The 22,994-nt window shown below is 39.7% G+C and overlaps 2 protein-coding genes across 8 annotated transcripts; one reads left to right on the plus strand and one right to left on the minus strand.

The window, feature by feature from the left end:
* Positions 1–2,305: 2,305 nt before the first annotated feature.
* On the plus strand, positions 2,306–17,532 carry tppp (tubulin polymerization promoting protein). 4 transcript variants are annotated; one of them, XM_085473665.1, is made up of 5 exons: positions 2,306–2,530; positions 8,252–8,332; positions 8,922–9,257; positions 15,144–15,297; positions 15,381–17,532. In XM_085473665.1, exons 2-5 carry the CDS (start codon positions 8,319–8,321, stop codon positions 15,588–15,590), a joined length of 714 nt encoding a protein of 237 aa, XP_085329791.1. In that variant the 5' UTR covers positions 2,306–2,530; positions 8,252–8,318; the 3' UTR covers positions 15,591–17,532. The 4 variants fall into 4 exon arrangements, with proteins under 4 accessions (XP_085329791.1, XP_085329793.1, XP_085329792.1 ...); XM_085473667.1 differs by lacking the exon at positions 2,306–2,530 and adding an exon at positions 7,408–7,488; XM_085473666.1 differs by lacking the exon at positions 2,306–2,530 and adding an exon at positions 7,532–7,721.
* On the minus strand, positions 17,154–22,742 carry cep72 (centrosomal protein 72). Of its 4 annotated transcripts, none has more exons than XM_085473660.1 (14): positions 22,646–22,742; positions 22,280–22,407; positions 21,598–21,790; positions 21,408–21,516; positions 20,362–20,510; positions 20,208–20,266; positions 20,085–20,127; positions 19,596–19,796; positions 19,335–19,516; positions 19,122–19,215; positions 18,848–19,026; positions 18,635–18,761; positions 18,451–18,562; positions 17,154–18,302 (listed from the first exon to the last, which is right to left on the minus strand). In XM_085473660.1, the coding sequence occupies exons 1-14, from the start codon at positions 22,719–22,721 to the stop codon at positions 18,242–18,244; spliced, it is 1,713 nt and encodes a 570-aa protein (XP_085329786.1). In that variant the 5' UTR covers positions 22,722–22,742; the 3' UTR covers positions 17,154–18,241. The 4 variants fall into 4 exon arrangements, with proteins under 4 accessions (XP_085329786.1, XP_085329787.1, XP_085329785.1 ...); XM_085473661.1 differs by having other exon boundaries at positions 19,596–19,688; positions 20,362–20,513; XM_085473659.1 differs by having other exon boundaries at positions 20,362–20,513.
* Between the last annotated feature and the right edge of the window lie 252 nt (positions 22,743–22,994).

Consider the following 22,994-nt stretch of genomic DNA (forward strand, 5'->3'; position numbering starts at 1 on the left):
TGTTTGCTCTGTTATTTTATTTCTTAACTTCCAGTGTCTACATCATTTTACAAAATACAAATATGTATCTGACTATTTGCTTTGTTGACAATATACAGCATGAAAAATAGTCATACAGCTTTGACACACACCTAAAGTTGGAGCATTAAGGTAGGACTTTTTGGAATGGGTTACAGTTGAAGTCATACATTTTAATGAATGACAAAGGATGTTGCAGTTGCAAATCCCTTCAGTTTGCCAGCAGGAGGCTCCAGAAATGGAATTAGCAGTTTGTTTGTTTGTTTTTTAAACAATATGACTGTGTGGGTGTGTGAGCTTTCCTTTGTTTATTAGGAAATGTGCCATGTACACAGCCAACAGTTTACAGATTTAGTGGAGATGGTGCAAGAAACTGGCTCACTTTGCAACAATTGTCAAACATGTGAATGTCATTCTTACAACCACAGCCTTTAGCATCAAATTTCTCATTCTTCATGTATATATGGGTCAAACCACAGCTGTACCAGGCCTGCAGCTTGTGTATGCTGCTTTTGAAATCAATCAAAAGTAAGTTTTGGGGCACATTTTCACATACCCCGCACATGACTGCTGCTTGAAGCATTTGTCTGATTTAGTCTGCCTTTTTCTCTAAAAAACAAAAAAGCCACTAATCATTATGTTTCTTTTGAGACTTGTTGTTATTGCATTTTTTTTTCAATTACACGTTTTATTTAAGAATATATAATAAATGGATTGTTGCAGGGAGTTTTAAGTGTACATTACTTGGATTGTACATATTTTCACCACTAGAGGGCTGTAGACACCAGTGTCACCTGGATGGGTGAGCTGGGAATTTGTATCGGTGTTTGCATACCAACGTATAGTGTGTCCTTTTTATTGTCTCTCAGAGAGGACTGTGTGATGTGTCAGCTTTGTTGTTCCTGCCAAGTCTGATCCTCCACTTTCTGTTGATGAGGTCACTGAACTTGTTCACCTGGTACAAAAAGTTGTCATGCTTAGAGATATCAAGTTAGTTTTTAAGTTTTGTACAATGCAAGATGGATGGGTGTAGGAGTAGTTTACATCAAATATTATGATGTGGCATAGAAGGGGGGGGGGGGGGGGGGAGAGCACACACCTCACATCTGTATAATTTAAGTCTAATTTAAGTGTATAATTAAAATCCTGCACCACTCAGTAACAGTGGGGAGTAAATATAGGCATTTGTGATGGTATTAATATGCAATACAACAGCCTTAAACTGAAAATGATGATCAATACTTGCATGTTGCTATATGCCAGAAGTGGTGAGGGTCTGTCAAAGTGAAAATAGACGGCCCAAAACCTTTGAATCCACCCACGCTACGTGCCTGATCTAACGAGACCGCAAAAAAAACCACACTTCCCCTTTTTGTTTATTTTTATTTTACATGAAAAGAGAAATATCATATTAACAAAAGTGTAAGCATATCTGTGAAATCTGTTTCATGAACCTGACACCTGCAGTATATTTCCTGTATGTGGACTGAAGCTGGCATTTTCTAGTCAACCCAGATTAGGTGGTATTTTTTATGGGTAATACTAGTGTATTGCAAGTGTGGCAGGGCAACTCTTATTGCTAAGTCTGATCATAAAGCACTTTCAGTGTGTACTTGTTTTCGCTGTAGCCTACTACTAACCACACACTGGTGCAACTGAAGTAGCTTGAGTTAGACTATTATGTCATCAAGTGATTGCACTCTGTCCAGGCTGCTTTCATCATGATCAGCTATCACTATTCTCTCTTCGTTTGCTTGTAGGCTTGCATGCTTTCTGCTTATATCCTTGTGTTTGAGTTGCATACATCAGACCTTTGTGCCACAGTTGAACCAACCAAGACTAAAAGTTACATAATGTCCATCCACGTCCAGCCGTTATGGGCTACTGGTTGTGTAACACATTACAGCCCTGGACATAAGAAGAGTCATATTCATGAGTATTTGTAGACATGCATCCATTCTGAAAAGATTGCTTATTAAAGTCTGACGGGTTTCCCCTTGAGATAATTCCCTCTGGCCATCCTGTGTTTGGACAAAAGCCAAAGATTGTTATTGCTTGTTATTGCTACTGTGTGTGACCACTGGCCTCTCTCATGCATGTCCTTCCAAGGTTCATGGCTACAGACAGCTGCTATTATTAATAAAGCTATCATTTCGTACGATCCTCCATCCCTTGTTTACATCTACTATCTCCTCCCCTCAAAGCACGAAAAGATGCTGCTGGTTGTTTATCACAGCTCCAGTGTGGTATCGTCGTGCCTAAAACGAGGAGGCGAGGAGGAGGGGGCGGTAAAAGAAAAAAGAAAAGAAAGAAAGAAAAAGAAAAGAGAAAACAGCTCGGCGCACTCGACAGCAGCCAATCAGCAGTCTGGTTTCTCTTCAGCATCTCAGAGGGACTGAACCATCGGGTAGTCTTGATCCCAGGCAACAGGGAGGAAAGATAGTTGAAGACTCCTCGCTGCTTAATTATGATTTTGTGAAATTCGCGAGGAGCTGGAGGATTACGTCACCAGGTAATTAAAACGATTTGTCGTATTTACTTCATAAACAATAAAAGATACAAAAAACGTAGTTTGTTTTGACTACAAGGTAGACCTGCATGTTTTCACAACCTGGAAAAAATGATTGCCAGCCTACACTGATTCATGTGATTCATTTGCGGGTCTTTTTTTTTTTTTGCAAGTTTCTGCATGTATTTCCTTTTTATTTAGAATTTCCTGTAAAAGGATTTATTTTGACACTGCTCGATTCGCGCATACCTGGGCTGTACCTAATGTTCCGGACAGGCAGACTCGCAAGGGCTGACAATAACAAACGGATCACGTGGACGTGTGAATCTGGCGTTTGCAAGTTTATGTAACACGTTTCGCTCAATAAACGCACTCGGACTCTGTGGTTTAAGCAGCAGCTGCAGCCATGTCCACTGATATAAACAAGAGCTTTCTCCCCTCATCCGTTTATCCTTTGAACGCAATGAGAGCGAGAGTGGAAGCTCCTTTAATAAGCACCATTAATGGTTAGAAAAAAAAAAGGGGGGGGGGGGGGGAGCTGCTGGGCTACGAGTAGGTAGTTACATAATTAGGCACGGGAAGAAAAAAAAGATCTGTGTCATAATCCGATGCTCAGCTCTGCTTAATTTCAAATTAATACAAGATAATCACATTAATATGTCCAATTGCGACTGTCTGTGGTGGTATTAGGTTGTGGTTTTGAAGGAGCCATTAGTGCATTATTTTGGAAGCAGTGTCACTAAAGCACTGCGCGAACACAATATGTTTAATTCCTCTCATCTAATGGCGCTGCTGCCATTGGTTGAATTAGGTATGGCTGAGAGGAAGACAGTCACTGAGTTTGTCCTAGATTTCACTGTGTAGGTTTTTTATTGCACTCGACCAGGAGCCTTTGGGTTCTGTCGCAAACAATTAATCTCACGGTGTAAATCATCTTATTTTGTTTGTGATGACTCAAATTTAGGTCAGATATGCAAAGTCAGTGGGGTTTTTTAGACAGTGAATACAAATCAAACGGGAGGATAGCTGGCATTGGTGTGCTCTGCTATATTTTTATGTTTCAGCTGAGACATTTGGTTGCATTTCCACGAAATTAAAAGACTCTAAAATGAAAAGTTATACAACACAGTCTACCCTCCCAAAAATCTTTAACCGTACTCCCTTCAGAATGCATTTTGTTGCTGGCTCAACAGGCCTTTCTCCCCATGAGCCATGTCAGGGACGCTTCTGCTGTCTCTGGCATCATGTATCCTGCTCCAATGTGCAGCTGCATAAGGATCCCTGGGCTTTGTTATTACCTCCATTTGCTGCTGCCAACAATAACCACTGCGTCGTGTTTTAAACATCTTATTTTTCTACAGCGTAATGCTTGCCAAGATCTCTGGCTCACAGAGCTGTTCAAGTGTTTGGGGAGGCGAGGAATGACAGAGACAGCGTGGTGGTGACCTCAGACCTGGGCTGCGGCATGCTAATGTCGTGTCCTCTCTCCTTGTGTGGAGAGTGAGGACTGGGGACTGAACAGACCGGGATATATTTAAGGGGCTGTATTGAACTTTTTTGAAGAAACATGGGGTTGTTAGAACTAAACAAGCGACTTGAGCGCAGGGTGAAGCCCTGAGCAGACACCGGGGTGGTAACAGTTGACTGACATGGTCACATTCCAGAGCAGCTGCCTGGAAAGGATAGGTGATCTAGATAGAAAGCAGATGGGATCCCTCCATCCCCACTCACCATGATAGCATGATGAAGCAGTAGGTTACAGACACTGTCTTTTCTCTCTCTCTCTCTCTCACTCTGACAACAGTGTCATCATTTTGTGACTTAAACACCATCTGCCAAACTAACAGATTAACACCAAATTTTTCTCCCTCTTTTTTTTTCTTTTTTATCGCCTGCATGTTGTCTGCTGTCTGATCTGCTCCCCTAAGAATGAATAGAATGTTCCACTCGTGGCAATGTATTGTTGCTATGAATAGACGCAGTTCAAAATGGGTCGATTTATAGTTAAGGCACTCATCTGTGCAGCGTATTGCCAGAAGGAGAGTGTATGTAAGCATGCTGTCATCCAGTAACAGATTTGTCTCTGGAGATCTGCCCTTAACCAAACGGCTTCTCATTTGTATGTGGCAAAGTGGGACAAAAAAAAAGTGGCACAAGGCAAATTTGATCTGTAATGGTAATGTTTGTCTATTTTTTCTGTATCGGGCCAAATCCAAGAAAAGGCAATGAAACAAAGACTTTCAGAGGGCCACATTTCAGTTCATCTCAGTGTGTGTTGTGCCTTATCCCAATGAACTCTGTGCAGTGTTAATTTTATGTATCATTTGAGGAGGCTTGTTGTACTGAGTACTTGGGCACTTAACACTGCTGACAATAAATTCAAGGAGGACGGTGAAAGGATTCCTTTGTTTCTGTTAGATTTAGTTGCTCTCATTAAAGCACAAAGGAAAACACAGTGAGCAGCTAGTGTACTGAAAGGATGTGGATCTCCACAGAGAGTGAGGTATATAATCACAGTACCTCAGTGTCGCTGATACAGGAAGCAATTGCAGAATTGCTTAGAGTATTATGAATTTTATGTAGATTATGTTATGTCAGTTATTAATTGTATATGGCATTGCAATATAGATAGTAAAAATCTTGTTTCAAAAAGAAATTTTGATAATCAGCAATTCCTTTAAGGACTTTTTCAAGCTTTTATTTGTTTATTTATTTAATTTTGGAGCGAACATCTTTTATAAAGTCAATATTTTTAGGCTCTAGGAAACAGTGGTGGATATTTATAGACTATCGCCCCTAACCGGTCACGGCAGGTGGCTGCCCCTCCCTGAGCCTGGTTCTGCTGGAGGTTTCGTCCTGTTAAAAGGGAGCTTTTCCTTCCCACTGTTGCCAACTACTTGCTCATAGACAGTTGTTTGATGTTGAGGTTTTCTGTGTATTATTGAGTCTTTACTTTACAATCTAACAACAAAGATAAATTCAAATTAAATGTTGAAGAGATTATATAGCTATAATAATCAGTATTTATACTACTATTTAGTTGCATGCCTACATGAAGTTATATTAGTTCCATGAAGAGGAACATCATTGATTTGTTACTGTGATGGGCTGCCCAATCTTGAAGAATCCATCTCAACTCATTGAATTAGCTATTATTCAAATAGTTAAATTCAGATTTTAGGTTATCTGAGTCACAGATATGCTGAAAAATGTTTTCAGCTCCAGCATGTTTTCAGTTTTAATGCTACCTTCATAAACACATACCTGGTTTGTGAGCTTTGATATGTTCTTTTTCTAAAACTTTGTTGCCTATTATCTGTTTGATATAATCAAAGAACCCGTTGTCTAGGTGATTGTGGGCAGCGTTGTCCTGTTTTCATGTTTCATTCTAAAAAACAGTTTTAACCTGATTTCAGCATGGTTTAAAAGGTTCTTACTTCCCCTTCTAGACATTTTAATGCCTAAAAACTTCAAAGCTGGTATGTCCTGACAGCTCTTGATCTGACTCTCCTTCTGCAATTTTAAGTAAAATCCCATTCCACCTCACCCTGGCCTCTCCTTCCTGAAGTATGGACACAGGTTGAAAATGTGAGGTAGTAAGTCTTAAGTCTTAAGGAGTAAAATTACAATCCATTTCTGAAATTCAATTAAATCAAAGTTAAGACTCTTAAATTGAAGATACAATTTGATTATGAGCAGTAAAATCATGATAACTTAAAAAATAAAATAAAATAAAATAAAATAGCACTCAGCATTTCCACCACATCCCAACAGTGCTCTGTTGGAGTGTGGAGGTCATTTGAGTACAGCAAACTCATTGTCACGTTCAAGAAACCAAGTTGAACTTTCTGATATGTCACAAAGTTCAAATCTGTGGTCTCTAAATGATACTCACTTGATACTAAGAATCCCAAAGTGTGCCAAGGAAATATCACTTTCCACTAAAACTACCACCAGCTTCATTTGTTAATAAAAGGCAGGATGGATCCATGTTTTCATGGTGTTTATTCAAAATTCTGACCCAACCGTCTAAATGGTGTAACAAAATCTGAGGCTCATCAGACCAGGAAACATTTTGCAATCTCATATTATTACATTTTCATGAGCTCATGAGAACTGTACCTCAGTTTCCTGTTCCTAGCTGACAGGTGTTGCACCTGGTGTGGTGTTCTGCTGCTATAGTTCCTCTGCTTCAAGTTTCAGCTTGTTGTGTGTTTAGATGATGACACTATTCTGAATGCCTGGGTTGTAACCAAGGAATTATTGAACTATTTCTGTCAGCTCACACTAGTCTGGCCATTCTCCTCTCAATATAACCTGACTGATGTCAGGCAATTTCAGCCGATGCTTACTGGATATTTCCTCTTTTTCAGACCTTTCTCTGTAAACCTCAGAGATGGCTGTGTGGGAAATCCCAGCAGATCAGCAGTTTCTGAAATACAGAGATCACCTGATCTGGAACCAACAACCATGCCATGTTCAAAGTGACTTAAATCCCTCCTTTTCCCCATTCTGATGCTGGTATTGATATTCAGCACATCTTCTTGATCATGTCTAAAAATGCACAAATATTTATATAGGTGATATAGGTGGTAAATACATTACTTCAGTAAAAATGGTAATGATTTTCTGTTCTCCTTAATGGTGACGAACTTTATTGGTAATCCATTGAGACTTCAGCAACCTCAATAACTCAGTCTCAATTGTCTTGGCTGGAGATCTCGATGACATATGACTACAGAAGCCCCTGCCATCAATAGTGGTACTCTGCGATGTCACCGTGTGCATGCGTGAAGAAATGGCATGGGTCAGACAGAGAAGCCACTTGCCTTGGACAATGGGTTCCCAGTGTCTATAGCTGTGAATGCTATTATTCAGACACATTAATAATCTCTTTTTCCTCACAAAGATTCAACATTCTGAATATAATGGCTTTATGCAGTGTCAATCTTTTAACTTTGGTACGTATTCAAGCATCGACCGTCCTTAGCTAGGCCCTGTTTGTGATTGTTAGCTACAGGATTGTGGAAACAAAGCCCTTCATATTGCCACTGCCACTGGGGGAGCGTAAAAGCACTTCATTGGTGACTCGAGGGAGCTGCTTAAACTTTGTTAGCCAGAGCAGACGGTTTGAACCGCAGGACGCAGCATCCCGCTCTGGTTTGGTTCTCGTTTGTATCTTTTTAAAACCGACGTGAGTACAACTTCTGGCAAATTGTTGTAGAGAGTTTGTTTGGGTGTACTTTGCAGTGGCAGCACTGTTTCTTTAAGGATGCTGAGCTGAGTATGGGAACAGCTGAAAGGTGAGCAGAAATGCATCATCCAAACATAATGCAGGGTTTTGTTATATTTATAGAATGAAAAAAAAAAGCTTTTACTGGCTTTTTTCTTTTTGTCACTCCTTTGTATGTTTATGTAAAGCTGACTTGAGAAGAAGAATTTGCTTCTGTGGCTGCAAATCTGACCGATGTGTTAGGAGAGACTGAATGAAGTGACAGTGGAAAGATGTGTGTCCTCACAGACTGTAGAAAGCAGAAATAAATTTGTTTTTACTGATTATAAGAAGGATTTTGACCTTGTATTAGTAGTATGAGCACCACTTTCAGTTTTTATGCTGCTGGGTTAATTGGTTTAATTAAATTTCTCTCCCTCTTACCCCTCCCTGACACTCACATCTGTACACACCCATAACATTAACCACTTTCATTCTGATCTCTCCCACAGCACAAAGAGAAAAGAAAAGTTGGCTAATCAAGACACTGCACAGAGGGAACCAAATTCCTGCACAAACATGGCAGACCAGAAGTAAGTCGTTTTAGCTGTAGTATATGACACTACAAGTGCTTCCAGTCCACAGTTTTGTGTGTGGGGTGTGTGTGCGTGTTTTATACACTCCTGTTTCTTGATTTGTGTGACACTGAATTCCAGAGATCTATTTATAACTCTCACTTCTCTACCAGAACCGTGATGTCTGCCCATTCACAGGCAGTGTGAGCACTTTTTTTAAACTGCACTTTATCTTAGAACAGATTTATTTTTCCAGAAAATCCTCCTCTTCCTTTCTGGTATCCATGTTTAGGCTGTACGTTTCTTTCCTCTCTTATCCGATGATTGTGATCAAATCCATGAGCTTTTCTTGTAAATGGAAAATATTACAGGGAATTATTTATGTTTCTTGATGCACAGCCAAAACCTCACATGCTGCAGGGGCTGCTTTTCCCAACTCACTTAATTTCTTATTCTTTTACAGACCTCCTCTGTTGTGACTATTCACAAGTCTGCTTAGAAAAGAATAACTTCAGTGCATGTACACTTGATCTCAGTAGCAGTAAACTTCCTTTTATACTTCTGACATCACATGGATAACCCGATTATTTGCTATTTTACCTTCCAGAGACAACATAGACGATTTTAAAGTCCAGACAGCTAAGCACCCTAATATGACTTCGGCCCCATTACGGCCGCATAGTGAACACTCTAAAGACCGGGCATCCAAGAGGCTTTCGACCGAGTCCAATGGGACTAGCGACGGTGGTGTCGGGTCATCTACACCGGTGGAGATTACTGCTTTGGAAGAATCATTTCGACGCTTCGCCATCCACGGCGACACTCGTGCAACCGGCAAGGAGATGCACGGCAAGAACTGGTCCAAGCTCTGCAAGGACTGCGGCGTGATCGACGGCAAGAACATCACCCTCACTGACGTGGACATCGTCTTCAGCAAAGTCAAGTAAGAAAGACACCGACATTATTGCACACTAAGGATACAATTTCAGTTTGGATTAGTAGAAAGTCTTTTCCATCATATTTGGGTTTTACCTTCCAATTTGCAATTGATTGTTTAAATCACTTAGCTGTTGTGTCGCGACAGAAGCGCATATTTTATTTATTGCATTTGTCATTTTGTAGATGATTGTTGGTAGAGAATTGCAAACATTTAGAATTGTGGTTCAAAGAACATAAAACTGAAAACTATTTCGTTTCTGTTTCAGAACATTTCAAAGAACTAAATTAATGTTTTTAGCAGGTATCAACCTTATTGTACAGTAACTATGAACACATGAAGGGCATCTAGCTATTATTAAACTAAACTTTAGTCATTAATAAGTAAGTCAGTCACGATCATCAGTTTATAAAGCCATCAAAATATCATAAACAAATCCAAGGCTCGGTTTAGCAGTTTCTGAATTTCATGTTCTGTTTCAGAACATGCTGTTCTTTCTTTTATTAAGGAGACTTGTAGTATTCGGTTGGTCAAAAACAGCAGCTAGAACAAAATGCCAGGATGGCTCATCTTATATTTCCTCAGGCTGGGCTGATTCACCCTTTACTGTGACCTCAATATTATTTCGCCATGGGAGTGAAAAAAAAAGAAGTCTTCTGCACAGCTGTGCCCATGTTTACCAAATGCACCGAAAATCCGGATGCTGTCTAGGCTGGTAACACTTTTAAGGCGAGCGTACATGTGATCCACGCCACATTAAAAATGAATATTGTTCCAGTGTTGTTCACACACAATACGGGACTTGTGTGCAGTAGCACAGAGTAAAGCTGATGTAAGGAGCGGGGTTTTTACAGCATTGGTTTGTGCGACCGTGCGCATGGTTATTTTGGAGTTTTCATTCATATACAGAGAGGCTTTGAACTTGTTTCATCCTGGTTGAATGATCTGAATAAGGATTATTACGCAAGACGGCACCAGAATTGCGGAGTACGGCTGGGAGCCACACTTCATTGTGTCTACAAGAATGGAGAGAAAAAAGATCTACTCGGGAATCTCACGTTGATTTAGCAGATTTTCCATCTTCTACCTGCATATAGTCCAATCTAAGTCATTTTTCATATACATTTACTGGAAGAGATTCCAAGATTATACAGAAATAGATTGTTAAACACATGGATGGATATTGAAATGCACCTATCGCTCTCTTAGTCTGTCCACTTCACAAAGTTGTCTAAAGATGGAAATGGGAGGGTGGAAAAAATGGGTAATCCTGTCCGATTTCAGGTAGACTTAGTCCAAAACAATATTTTCTTTGAGCACGAGCACAGCAGCGAGAATAATGGCGAATCAGTCATAATACATTCAATGCATTTAAGAGTTTTAAGAGCATTAATAAAATATTCCTTCCTATTTCAGCTGTCTGTTTATACAACAAACAGAAGAATCATTTTTCTGAGCCAACCACATCGACACCTTTGCTGCTGGCATGGCAATTTGTGTTTACATTTACAAATATTTTTCTGGACAGAATGAACTTAGACTGTGAGTCTTGTTTACATCCAGCTCTACTTGTGAGCAGTATTTTGAAGTGTGCAAATAATATGATGGCCCAAATTTTAAGGAACAAAGTATGCCCAATGGCTTTTTGCACATTTTTCTTACCAGTAATTCTGTGTAGTCTCATTAGGTCTCTGGATATGTGTGTGTTTGGTGTGTGAATTTACAGGTGCCGTCATCTGATTCCCTCGGGTTCTAATCCCAGGTGGTGCAGCAGGCAATTCTTTCAAGACTCACAGCTCTGGAGTGTGATCCAGAAAATATTACTGTAAAATGTGAAAAAAAAAACCCCACACATGTGGTGTTTGTATACCTAGCCGTCACCGACAGTATAAACAGAGATACAGTTCTGGGGGAAGGGCCCTTTTTCATGTAGTTTCTGACTCCAGGCACAGCTGAGTGGGGGAGGGCTGGCATTGCAAGAGATGCAGATCATCACTTTCCTTTTAATCAGTGTTGGAGAATGCATGCAAAAAAATTAAAGATCTTAATGAGGACTGGCAAATTACAGCATGGCCCAGTGACTCATTATTTATTCTGGATATGGAGGTCTGTTGCACCACATTAGGTCTCTGCTATGCTATGTGCCTGCTTGGAACCAGAATGCTACAACATAATCTGAGATAGATTCATTAATTTGTAACGACATCTTATTTCCAGGGCTTTGGTTGTATTTCCCATAGCCTGTATATAAAAGATGGGTATAGCCACCAAGTCAGAGAGTAGTTTCTAAATGTTTTGAGGCCTCGATCATTCTTGCACCATGTTTTTTGTTTTTTTTTTAAAGCGAGGGATGGGACTATATTGGGATAAAGTTTGTAGTATTTTTATGTTTGTGTAGATACTAAACTAAGAGTGAAGAATTTTGCGGATGCAACTCACGCAGATGTGTGTAGTCCTTAAAAAACCCCACCGGCACATAGCTTGATGTGCTATGTGTAGATCAAATACTGATTGACTGAAAAGTAGGTCTGAACATGAAAGATAGTGAAAGCAGCTTTTTGTTTTTAGGCCTTTTTGTCTTTATTAGATGAAGAGATGAGATGAAGTGGGGAGAGAGAAGCAAGCGCTTCGTGTTGGAGTCGAACCTGGGCTACTGCATTTAGCCCTGCAGCATATGGTTGCTTGTACCTAAAAAGGGGTTCATCACAAAGAGGTAGAAGCATTAAAAAAGTCTTTGTTTCCAAAGACTCTATTCAAAAGGCTAACATAGCTACCGTGACATCATCCATAGGCATCTGATAAGCCTTGAGATAAGTGGTTCTCATTTTCATAAAAGAGGATGTGAGGTCCAGGTCTGACTGTGAAACTGCTCATGCATTTCCTAACAACTTGTCAGTCGCAATTCATTAGCCAATGTACATGCCACCGATAACCCTCCCTTTTGGTACATAGTATAACCAAGAATTACAAAACAGACTTAATTTTTATCAAGTGGCTCAGACCATAAACCCAGCAGGGAAGTATTTATAGAGATCAAGTCAGAGAGCCATTTTTCGCATAGGACTGGAAGTCTTTTTGCAACCACAGCTATCGCCATGTGGTGTCCTTCAGATAAGAATGCAGGTTTAAAGCAACTTACATTGGTTGCATTGTGCAAGCATTGGTTTATAACAAACAGACAGTTGTTATAAAGGGAGACTTGGCTATAGAGTTAAAAACTGCGTTTTCACAAGTCTGTAACCACAGTTAGCCAGTTTGGCATTTTCACACTGAAGCCTGAGGGGTTTGACTTACTGTTGGAGCCAGCCTCAAGTGGCCTTTACAAAAAAATTGGCGCAGATGTTGAATTCATGTTTCATCCCTGGAAGTCACTGCTTGGTTTCCTTATTAGTGAATGTGATCATGGGTAATACATTCAGTCCATATGCATCATATATTCCAAATGGCTGATATATGTCAACAGACAGCAGGTCAACTATCAGTGTCCCTGCCAAAAATAAGTTATAATGACCCTCTGACTTCTGTCCTTTTCAACCTCATGACAGCCTCGTTAGTTTCTCATCTTCTGTTTATTTGCACAGATTAGCCTTTTGTATTCTGTGAGGAACTGAACCGGTCAGTGTGGGGAGGTCTGCAGAGAGGAAACACAGCTATGTTCCTTGCACAGGAATGGCAGTTTAAAAGTCCAGTTTCCCCTCTGACAATAGACAGCATGGAACATACTCGGGGGGGAATGAAGCTCCCAAATGTTCAACACTGATGGATTGCCCAAACAAAACCAGTCACTGAACAAGTGAAATTAATAATAAACCAAAACATCTCTGTTTACTGTAGCTTGTTTCTATGGCAGCAGGTTGCCAGGGGAGACTGTGTGCTTTATAGGCTGTTGTTTAGGTGTTTAAGTTTATCACCACAGTGATAGCAGTTTGTGTTTGTGTTGCTATGAACTTTTCACATGGAAGTTAAAAATGGCAAATGGCCATTTAAACAAGTGGAGCAATTTGAGATGGAGAAAAATTGACGTGATGCAGGATTTTCAGTTCATACAAGCGGTTCGATCCTCAGATAAACGAGAAGTCAACACCCTTCCAGATACATGGCTGAACTTAGCAGACAGCTACAGTCAAACACATTTGGGTCTAAGTGCGTGAGCCGAACACATTATGATGGATGATTTTAAGAGACGGCCTCAAATGCGAGCTACACTCTGTGGAGTTGCTAAGGCGACACATAAGTACTGAGACACACTGGGAGACGTGAAAGTTTTCCCATTGTTTATCTCAATAGGATACCATCTCCATGCTGTCTTACATCTGCCACATTAAAGTGATCACACATGGCTGAGTGTAGACTGTGGACTGTCATCTTAACCTCAAACTGCTCTGAAACACATTAGTACTTGGTACTATGGAGGACCTAAATTCTCAAAAAAGTCAATAAGAAAATGACCATGCACCAGGAAAAATAAGTCAATGTAAGTATTTGTTTAAAAAAATTCATTTAAAAGTTTTATTTTTTCATTCATCTGCTTTTATATTAATTTCCCAATTAGCTTACTTTCTTGTTTAACACTACAGGCTATTTTCAGCTAGACTGGCTCATTTCACCTGACTTGTAACCATTTCTGTTGCAAGTCTTTGAATGACCAACCAAAAGGACCAAAGGTGAATCAACAACACTGTGACTGATAGCTCCTTTATTACCATACTGAAGCAAAATATGCCAAGGGGAATAGCAAAATAAAATAATGAATAAATGGGAAAATGCAAAACTAAAATACTACAGGTATTTTAGCCCTAGCAGGTCTTAACTGAGGTAAAAAAAAATACAGCCTCAAATGAACTATAAAACATGACATATCTCATCGTGTCATTATTTATTTAAGAAAGGGCCAGGATGGATGCAAGTGTTTGAAACTACACCCTCCCTGCTTTCATAAGAATTAAAAGAGTAAGGTGCTGGTAATCAAATGCACTTGATAACAGATCATGAGCAAGTATGACCACCTCCATAAAAGCAGAAGTTTGTTGTTCTGGTGCATTCAAATGTGTTACCACAATGCCAAGGAATGCACAGCTTAGGTTTGTAAAAATGGATCTGGACAAACTGTCTGGACCTTTGGATAGATGAAACCAAGGTGGAAATCTTTGGCCGTAATTCACAGCGCCAAACTAAACACAGCACATCAGCACAAATACCTCATACCACTTGCTACCATACTTTTAGATGGGTTTGACTTTGGGCTTAATTTTTCAGTTGTCGGCTCTGTGGCACTGTGCAGTCAGTGAGTGGACCATGAAATCATCTGTAAAATAAACTAATCTAGAGGTAAATGTGCAGCCATCTGTCTGACAGCTAAAGTTTAGCAGAAACTAGGTCATGCAAAGGGACAATGTTCCTAACCGCACTAGCAAATCTACAAGAGACTGGCTGAAAAAGTCAAATGCCAGACTTTCAACCCAATTGAAATGTTGTGGTGGGACCTTGAGAGAGCTGTACATAAACAAATGCCCGCAAACCTCAATGAACTGAAGCAACATTGTCAAGATAAGTTCCTTCACAACGATTTGAGAGACTGATAAGGTCACACAGAAAAACGATTACTTCAAATTGCTTTTCCTAAAGGTGGTTTTACAAGATATTGAAGCCTGGGGTGTGTACTTGCTTGCTTTGATGTTTTGGCTTAGGTTTTGTTAATTCAATAATGATTTGGTGTAATACATCATGTATTGCTGTAAATCTTCAGTGTATTTAGGGTATTTACCTAATTTTAAGGCCTGGTAAGGACTAGATCATCTTTTTCCTATGACTATACTTTTCGGGGTTAGGTAATATACTATAAAGGTGTTGAAACTCCTACTTAAATGTCCATTCTTTCCTCCTATATTACAGGAAGAAATCCAGTCGCACCATCATATTCGATGAGTTCAAGGTTGCGCTTGGAGAGCTGGCCAGGAAGAAGTATAAAGACAAGACTGGAGAGGAGGCTGAGGCAGAGGTGTTCCAGCTGATCGAGGGGAAGTCACCGGTCATTTCAGGAGTCACAGTAAGATTCGATCGGAAAGTTTCACAACACGTCTCCTTTTTCAGCAGTAAAAACTCAAACTTTCTTTGTGAACTTCTTCACAGAGAGCCGTCGCTTCCCCAACAGTCAGTCGTCTTACGGACACCACCAAGTTTACAGGGTCGCACAAGGAGCGTTTTGACGAAACCGGCCGCGGGAAGGGTAAGGCGGGACGAGTAGACATAGTTGACACTTCTGGATACGTTTCGGGATACAAGCATCAAGGGTCGTATGAAAAGAAGGTGACCAAACCCACTGCGGGCAGACCCGTGTGAGGGCGAAGACAAGGAAATAAACATTTGATCAACTACTAGGATGATTTTCTATTAAACGATTACTCATAGAAAGCACAAAAGCATAGGATTTCATATTTTTTCCCCATCCATCTATTTTATGTGTGAGTGTGTGTGTGTGAGAGCGAGCAAGCGAGAGAGGTGTTTTTGAGTTCCTCTCTTCGTGAAGTGTGAGAACTGGAAAACTGTTTACATCTATTTTTACAAATTCATCACCAGCTGGTACATTCCTGTCTGATAGCAAGTTACTGCCAAACACTGAAGAGAACAAATGAGAGAAACTGCTTTGCTATGACTATTTAGGCTTTGTTGTTATGATAGGGCCTTGTATTTATTGAGCACAATGAGCAACATGCCAAGAAAAACAAAAGTGGGACAACAGTTTGGTGAATATACATTTGCACTTTTTAATAGAAACATTTGTTCCCATGTTTAGCTGATTACACGGTTTAGCTTGTTTTGCCATTTCAAAGATAATTGGCACAGGTTTTTGACAGAGATCATTGATTTTTCTCTTTCGAAACCTTAAATTCATTCAGATTTCAGCGTTGTCTGTTCGCCATCTGCACTTAGTAACTGTTTCGTCTTCATGAAATCTGCTGTTTGTTATTTTATGAGCTCACACTTGTCTTTTCAGTAATCTGCCTTTAGTTCGAACCAAGAAAATCGTTTTTTGGGGAGATTTTTTTGTGAAAGTTAGTCACCCCTCTCAGACTAAATATTTGTGACCTTTATCATACCTTCTTGCTTTTGTAAATACATATAAAAACAAAAGCTCTCCCATGCAGAATTTAACGAGCTTACTTAAAGCTCTTACACAAAACCTAAAAGGACTTCCCTGTTTTTTCCCTCTTAGTCTTTATCTAGCTTTATCATACCATATTTTATTTAATTATACACAAACTGTTTTGCTAACATGCATTTTAAGTAATAAATTGGTAAAGAGAAAGCTCTAACCACAGATGAGATGAGCCTAACTGTACAAGATTGTATTTTTAACATTTTACTTCCTGATCAGATTTCTATACAGTAGTTCTAATATATTTGTGGTAAGATTGTGTATATTCTAAAAAGGTTAAAGCCACATTAATTTAAGACACTGGCTTCAAGTTTTATTTTCTATTTGTATTATGTATTGCTGTACTTTGTGCATGTTATGTATATTGCATTTGATTCAGCAGCATATAGATGACGGTAGGAGTCTGTCATATTATATTGGAACTGCTGTGCCTGGTGTAAGAAGAGACTACTGGGTGGACAACATTGTGTTGTTAAAAAAAAACATTAAGTAATGAAATTGTGAGACGACAAAATCTTGTATTGTTTGAAATCAATATGTATGAACCTGTACGTGTACAAAGTCAGCTAATGCTCTAATATTTGTTGATAAAAATCTCCTAATGCGCACAGTCATCCAAGGCACAGATTTAACTGAAGAAAAAACAAACAAACGCAGGGATTTTGATGTTTCCTTACACACTGTATCAGAAAAAGGGAAAATTGCAAACGAGTATTATACTTTTGTAGAATATTTTTCCAGCAGAATGACAGATTCATGTCACACACTACTTGTAGCCTCAGCTGATGAAGACTCGTGCATCAAGTGCAAAACTAGCAGCTATCAGTGTGTTTTTGTAGCTTGAGTATGATCCGTTTTCTGTGCTTAATGCCAAATACTGTGCACCTTTTAATGTGGAGACACAATATTGTCCTTTTTTCCTTCAAATAACTTGTAATGTACTATTATGCCCCAGTGCATGCAGTGTGTTTTCTGTTTGTTTTTTTGTTCTTGTTCTTTAGATCTCTTAAAGTGTGTTCATGATTTGTAGTGCATTATTGAAAATTAAAAAAAAAAAAAAGAAACCATGCACGCACACCCTGGAACCTCTGCTGAGTAGGTTTTGGAGTGTCTGTTGAAACAGTAGTTATGTTCTTGCTTTCTTTTCTTTCTTTTTTTGTGGAGTTTACTCCCTACAAGTAGTACCAACCAACGATCTGTAACATTCATATAAAAAGAAAAAGAAGACATTCAGCTTGTGTAGCATCCAAACCTCTAACCTGGTTTGCCAGGGCTTGATTTAGTGTTAGCAAGAGGAAAGTGCATGTCTGCCTGCGCATCTCTCCAGCCCGAAGGCAGAGGTATAAATAAAGTCACAGTGCAGCTGGAATCTAGATGCATTCATTCCACTGCGGCGTGCAAAGCAGATGGAGACTGACCTACAAACAGAAAAAAAACTAAAAAAGGAGCCAAAAGAGAGACGATCCCGCCACAGATCCAGGAAATGCATTATGACCTTTTCACTAACACCCCCCCAGAAAATCATTTGTTAATACAACAGCCCTGTCACACACTCATACACAAAGCTTCCTGAATGAATTGCCTTTCCCCGTTACTGTTTACATCGAGTAAATGCAGCTTATGCACATTTTTTTAAATAATAGAAACATTTATAAAAAAGAATAAAATAAAAAAAGGTATAGCACTTACTACAATTTTGCAGTAATCTGCAGTAATTTTAAAAATAAAATAATTTAAGCAGTTTATATTTGCTGGCACATGCTAATATGACGGTCGGCATAGTCCTGCTTTGATATTTTTATCCTGGCATGCATCTCTTTGTTCAAATTCTGCATTAATGTTCCCCACTTCCCTTCAGCTCTGCTAACAAGCATTCATTTGTAGCCACCAGAGACCTGCAGAACACAAACACAGGCACATTTAAATCACAAAACCAGCCAACAAGGGGGTGAGTTGAGATTGAGATTACATCAGTTTACTCACACTGAGCATGTAGGTACAACAAAATCAACTGTCAGCACTAATACAGCATTATCTTCTTACCTGTGGCTTTCTTGCAGCATATCTGAAAGTTCTTTGACTTTCTCAGCTTCCTGCACTTTCTTCCTCAGCCCCTCGATCTCTTTCTTCAGTTCCTCTACTTCGGCCTGAGCTTCTAAACACAAACTGGGACACTTAGTAGGGAAAGCAGCATGTTCGCTTATGTCACAGTGGCAAGTACACCCACCTCTGATCTGAGACACATGTGAGCTTTTCATCATAGATTTCAGATAATGGCGTTCTAACTTGATGAGCTGCTTCTGCAGAGCAACGTTTTCCTCTAAAACGACCCTCAGCTGCTCGTTCAGTTTGCCCTGTGTTAGAGTGAACACTGTGAATAAAGTTTACTCTTATGGTTCTCTAAAGCTTGGTGTTGTGTTTGAGTGGTGGATCAACTCACCACCGCTCTCCGAGCTTCCTCCAGCTGAGCAGAGAGGTTGTGCACTTCAGTTTTGTGCTCTTCCTCTCGTGCTGCCGCTTGAAAGCGAAGTGCATCAGCTTCCCGCCGTAAGGTCCTGACCTCAGTTTCCCGACTGGAAATATCGCTTTCCATCATGGAGAGGATCTGGACTGCCTGAGCTGAGGCCAAAAATAGAGATGATAGGAAGACATTCGTTATCTCAGGCTTCTGTAATCAGATAGCGCATTCCTCAAAACCAAAAGTCCAAACTTACACAGGAAGTTGTTGTTTTGATGCAGTGACCTCTCCCCTGTCCAGTGTTTGTCCACGAGGTTGAGGAGCATCTCCAGGGGTTTCCTATAACTACCCTGGGAAGAGAGTTCAGAGATTCCATGAATAGATGTGCAAAGGAAAACCCTGCAGATGAATGAGGAATGACTCACGATGTCATTTGCAAATCAGTAAGAGGACCGAAATAGCTGCCAACCTTTTTTTTCTTCTCAGCTTGCCCAGGCTGGCTGGAGCTCCCGTCTGTTTTGTTGAAGCTGGAGTAGGTTAGTCGTGGAGGATGCAAGATGGGGTTAAAAGGGTCAGACAGATTCAAACCAGGGCGTCGTGGACTGGGAGGCCGGATATTAATAAATGAGGAACTGTGACGGAGGCTTTCATCTGGTAAAAATTACAAAATGTGGAATGAATAAAGAAATCATAGCTCAGGGATTTTGTTAAACACAAATTTATTTCCTACCTGGATTTGGGGTAAAATGCCCTTTAGCTGGATGTCTGGTTTGTTTGGGAGAGTCCTTTTGCTTTGGGTTTCCATGAGCAGGTCTACGTTGCTCTATGTAGGGGCCAAAGGACACTTTTGGTCTTTCAGGCACTTTTATTGAGGTGCAGCTTTTTTGATGAGACAGATCTTTCATCTGTGACCCTTTGGACTCACTGTTATCTGACGAGTTACATGTGGCACACACACATAAAAAAAAATCCCAGTGATATTAATCGACCTTTGACAAGCACGTTGTGTTAAAAAAAACCCACAGGAAAAGAGTTATGTCGCCACCTAGTGGTGATTATACACACTGTCACACGTTGTTTTCATAATTGCTTACTGATAAGGATTTCTTACCTTCAAAGAAAGCTTTATTCTCATAATAATTCTTCTGCGATCTCAATTCTAATAAGATACTGACATAGAAAAAAACTGCACTCTCCTAAACTAGAAAAATAGGCTTACCAGTTTTAGTGAGTGGATACCTGAGGATGGATTTAGCAGTTTCCTAAAAATAAGAACAGAGCTACTTCATAATGAACTTTTATACTGTTAATGTTATTTAATCTGTAGTAACAATAAAAGCACCTGTTTGGGAGTTGAGCTCATCTGTTTTCTAAAATCTTCAGAAACTTTCTCTTTGAAACCTGAAACAGTGGATGGTTTGGATTTATCAGAAGTTAAAACAAAGAAACATGAATTAGTCAGGTTTGATTTTGATTTTTGGAGTTGGACATCTTACCATCGGCCTCCTTGTGAAATGACACAGAGACAGCTTCACTTTGCTCTCCATCATTTGTGGCAACAAAGTTCAGCTCAATATCACGAGTGTCGGTCAGGACAGAAAGGCTCTTGGTTAAGCGGTCAGTTAAAGCTGGTCTGCGATCACTGCTTCTGAAAAACCACAAATGAAACAGCAAATGGTGCCGCTCGAGCAACCGAGGTTGAGAAGACTCGTCTCGCTGCATTTTCATGTGCTCCACCAGCCCGAAGATGCATAAAACTGCAACAAATCTACTTATGATTCTGATTCATAAAACTGTCAATGTGGGCACACATTTCTGTTTCTTTTTTTCTGCCAATTCAACATATGTACCCACGAAACCTCATCATTAAAAATGAAAAGGATCACTTTATAGCAATGTTTTGTCAAGCCTTACTTAATCTCCTTACTATCATTTCTCGGTAGCTGCCTGTGCTGCTGGTCTGAAGAAATTCTTGTTTTATGAACAACAGCATACACTCAATGGACACTGTATTAGGTACACCTTTTCAACTGCTTGTTAATGTAAATATCGAATCAGCTGTTAACATGGCCACAACTCACTGGATTTATGGCTCGTGCTCAAATAAAGCTCAAATAATCTCAATCTGGTCGTGACAGTGACTTCAGTGTATTGAAATGGCCTCCACAACCACCAGATCTCAATCCAATAGAACATTTGTCGGATGCGGTGGAAATGAAGAGTCACATCATGGATGTGGAGCTGACAAATCTGCAGCAGCTGTGTGATGTTATCGTGTAATATGTCCCAAAATCTCTGAAGAATGTTTCCAGCACCTCGATTAATCTGTGCCATGAAGAATTAAGGCAGTTTTGAAGGCAAAAGGGGTCCAAATCAATACTGGTAAGGTGTAACTAATAAAGTGTCCATGAGTGTATAAGAGAAAAACAGTATTTTCAAAAATATATTACTTATAAATCTGGTATCAGATCTTTATTTGACTCTTTCATCAAACAGAATGAGCTGAAGCTCATTTACATTAAGGATTTTGTGTTCAGCATACCTTCGATCATCAATCAGATTCAAAGAGAAGCTCATCTGCTGAGGAAGAAGTTCAGAAGAGAACTGCATCAAGGCAGATTTACGCTCAGCATCTCTGACTGAACAGCTATCTGTAAATCAACGAGGAGAACTTATTATTTTAAAACCTGACATGAGATGAGCAAATTCTGGGCAACAAAACAACATCTTACCTAGCTTGCGCAGGGTGGGCATGGCATGCACCAAGTAAAGGCGGTACTGTGGATTATTTTTGGCCAGAGGGTTGAGCCTGAGGTCCAACTCTTTTAACGATGGCAGCTCAAACAGTACTTTCACTTCTTCAAGAGAAGGTATGCAGTTATAGTAGAGGATCAGCCTCTGTAGCATTTTTAAATGTTGCACACCCTGAGAACAAACCAATAGAACGGTTAAGATACAGACTCTGCAAATATTATTAGTCATGCAATATATTATATTACTTGATGTACAAAATATACAGTATTGGCCGATATCAGCATAAGAACATGCAGTTTTAGTGTTCAGGGTAATCTTAGCTGTGCTGCAATAGGCTTACATGGGATTTATACTTCAGTGGGTAATTTAAACACTAGCCACCATAACCCCCCCCCCCCCCCCCCCCACACGAAACCCTGCAGCTTCCCTAGAAATGTAACTACATGTTAGGCCAACACAGACTGCATCTAGTGTGATTAGCATGTTCAACGAGGACTCACAAATGTCTTCAAATTCCTAGAGGGAGATTGCTCAAACTATCAAATAGTTTATACACCACTACTGCACTTAATCATTTATAATTATTAAACTCTGACTCTTTCTTCAGTAGTAGTATAAATTGTGAATTCCATTTTTTTTAAAAAACAATCTAAAACTAACCTCAACTGAAACGAGTGCATTACAGGAGAGATCCAGAGATTTCAGACGGATAAAGTTACTCAGACCATTTCCCAGGTGTCTGATCTTCTCCTCATATGTCCCCGGAAGGCTCAATGTCCGCACGTCGCCTATTTAAACAAAATTAAAAAAGTAATAACTTTAAGATGTTATGGTGATGTGGTCTGGAGCAGGAAGCATTTATTGCTACGCTAGCTCTCGTTAGCTTATCTACTGATGCTCTGGCCTGGCAGAGTATCTAGCTACAGTACTTTCCAACAGCAAATGTCTGATGTCCCTGTCTCACCCTTAAAGTTAGCTGCTGATTACTCCTACATAGTGTATATATTAGCTTGGATGTAAAGTTACCGAGACACGGGTGTTTTAGCCTTAATCTTTCACGTATCCACTGCTCTGTTAGTGTTGTCAAACACTTCGCCGCCATACTTTTCGAAGTTCTGCTGCCTTCATGGCCTGAAAAATAAATACCGTCTTTCCTGTTTCACTTTTGTTACTGGAGGTTTTATACAAACCGTAAGTAAGTAAGTAAGTAAGTAAGTAAGTAAAATTTTATTTATATAGCACATTTGTAGATAAAAGATCACGAACATACATCACTTTGTGATGATCATTAACTACTACTTCTTGTTATTTGCTAAAGTTGTTAGACGTCAGTTTATTGAGAGTTTGAGTGTACATATTAAAATATAACTTTGAA

Source organism: Copadichromis virginalis, linkage group LG11 (assembly GCF_057382275.1).
Source record: "Copadichromis virginalis isolate Kocher_CV1m ecotype Utaka linkage group LG11, C_Virginalis_male_GT1.1, whole genome shotgun sequence".
Taxonomy (NCBI): domain Eukaryota; kingdom Metazoa; phylum Chordata; class Actinopteri; order Cichliformes; family Cichlidae; genus Copadichromis; species Copadichromis virginalis.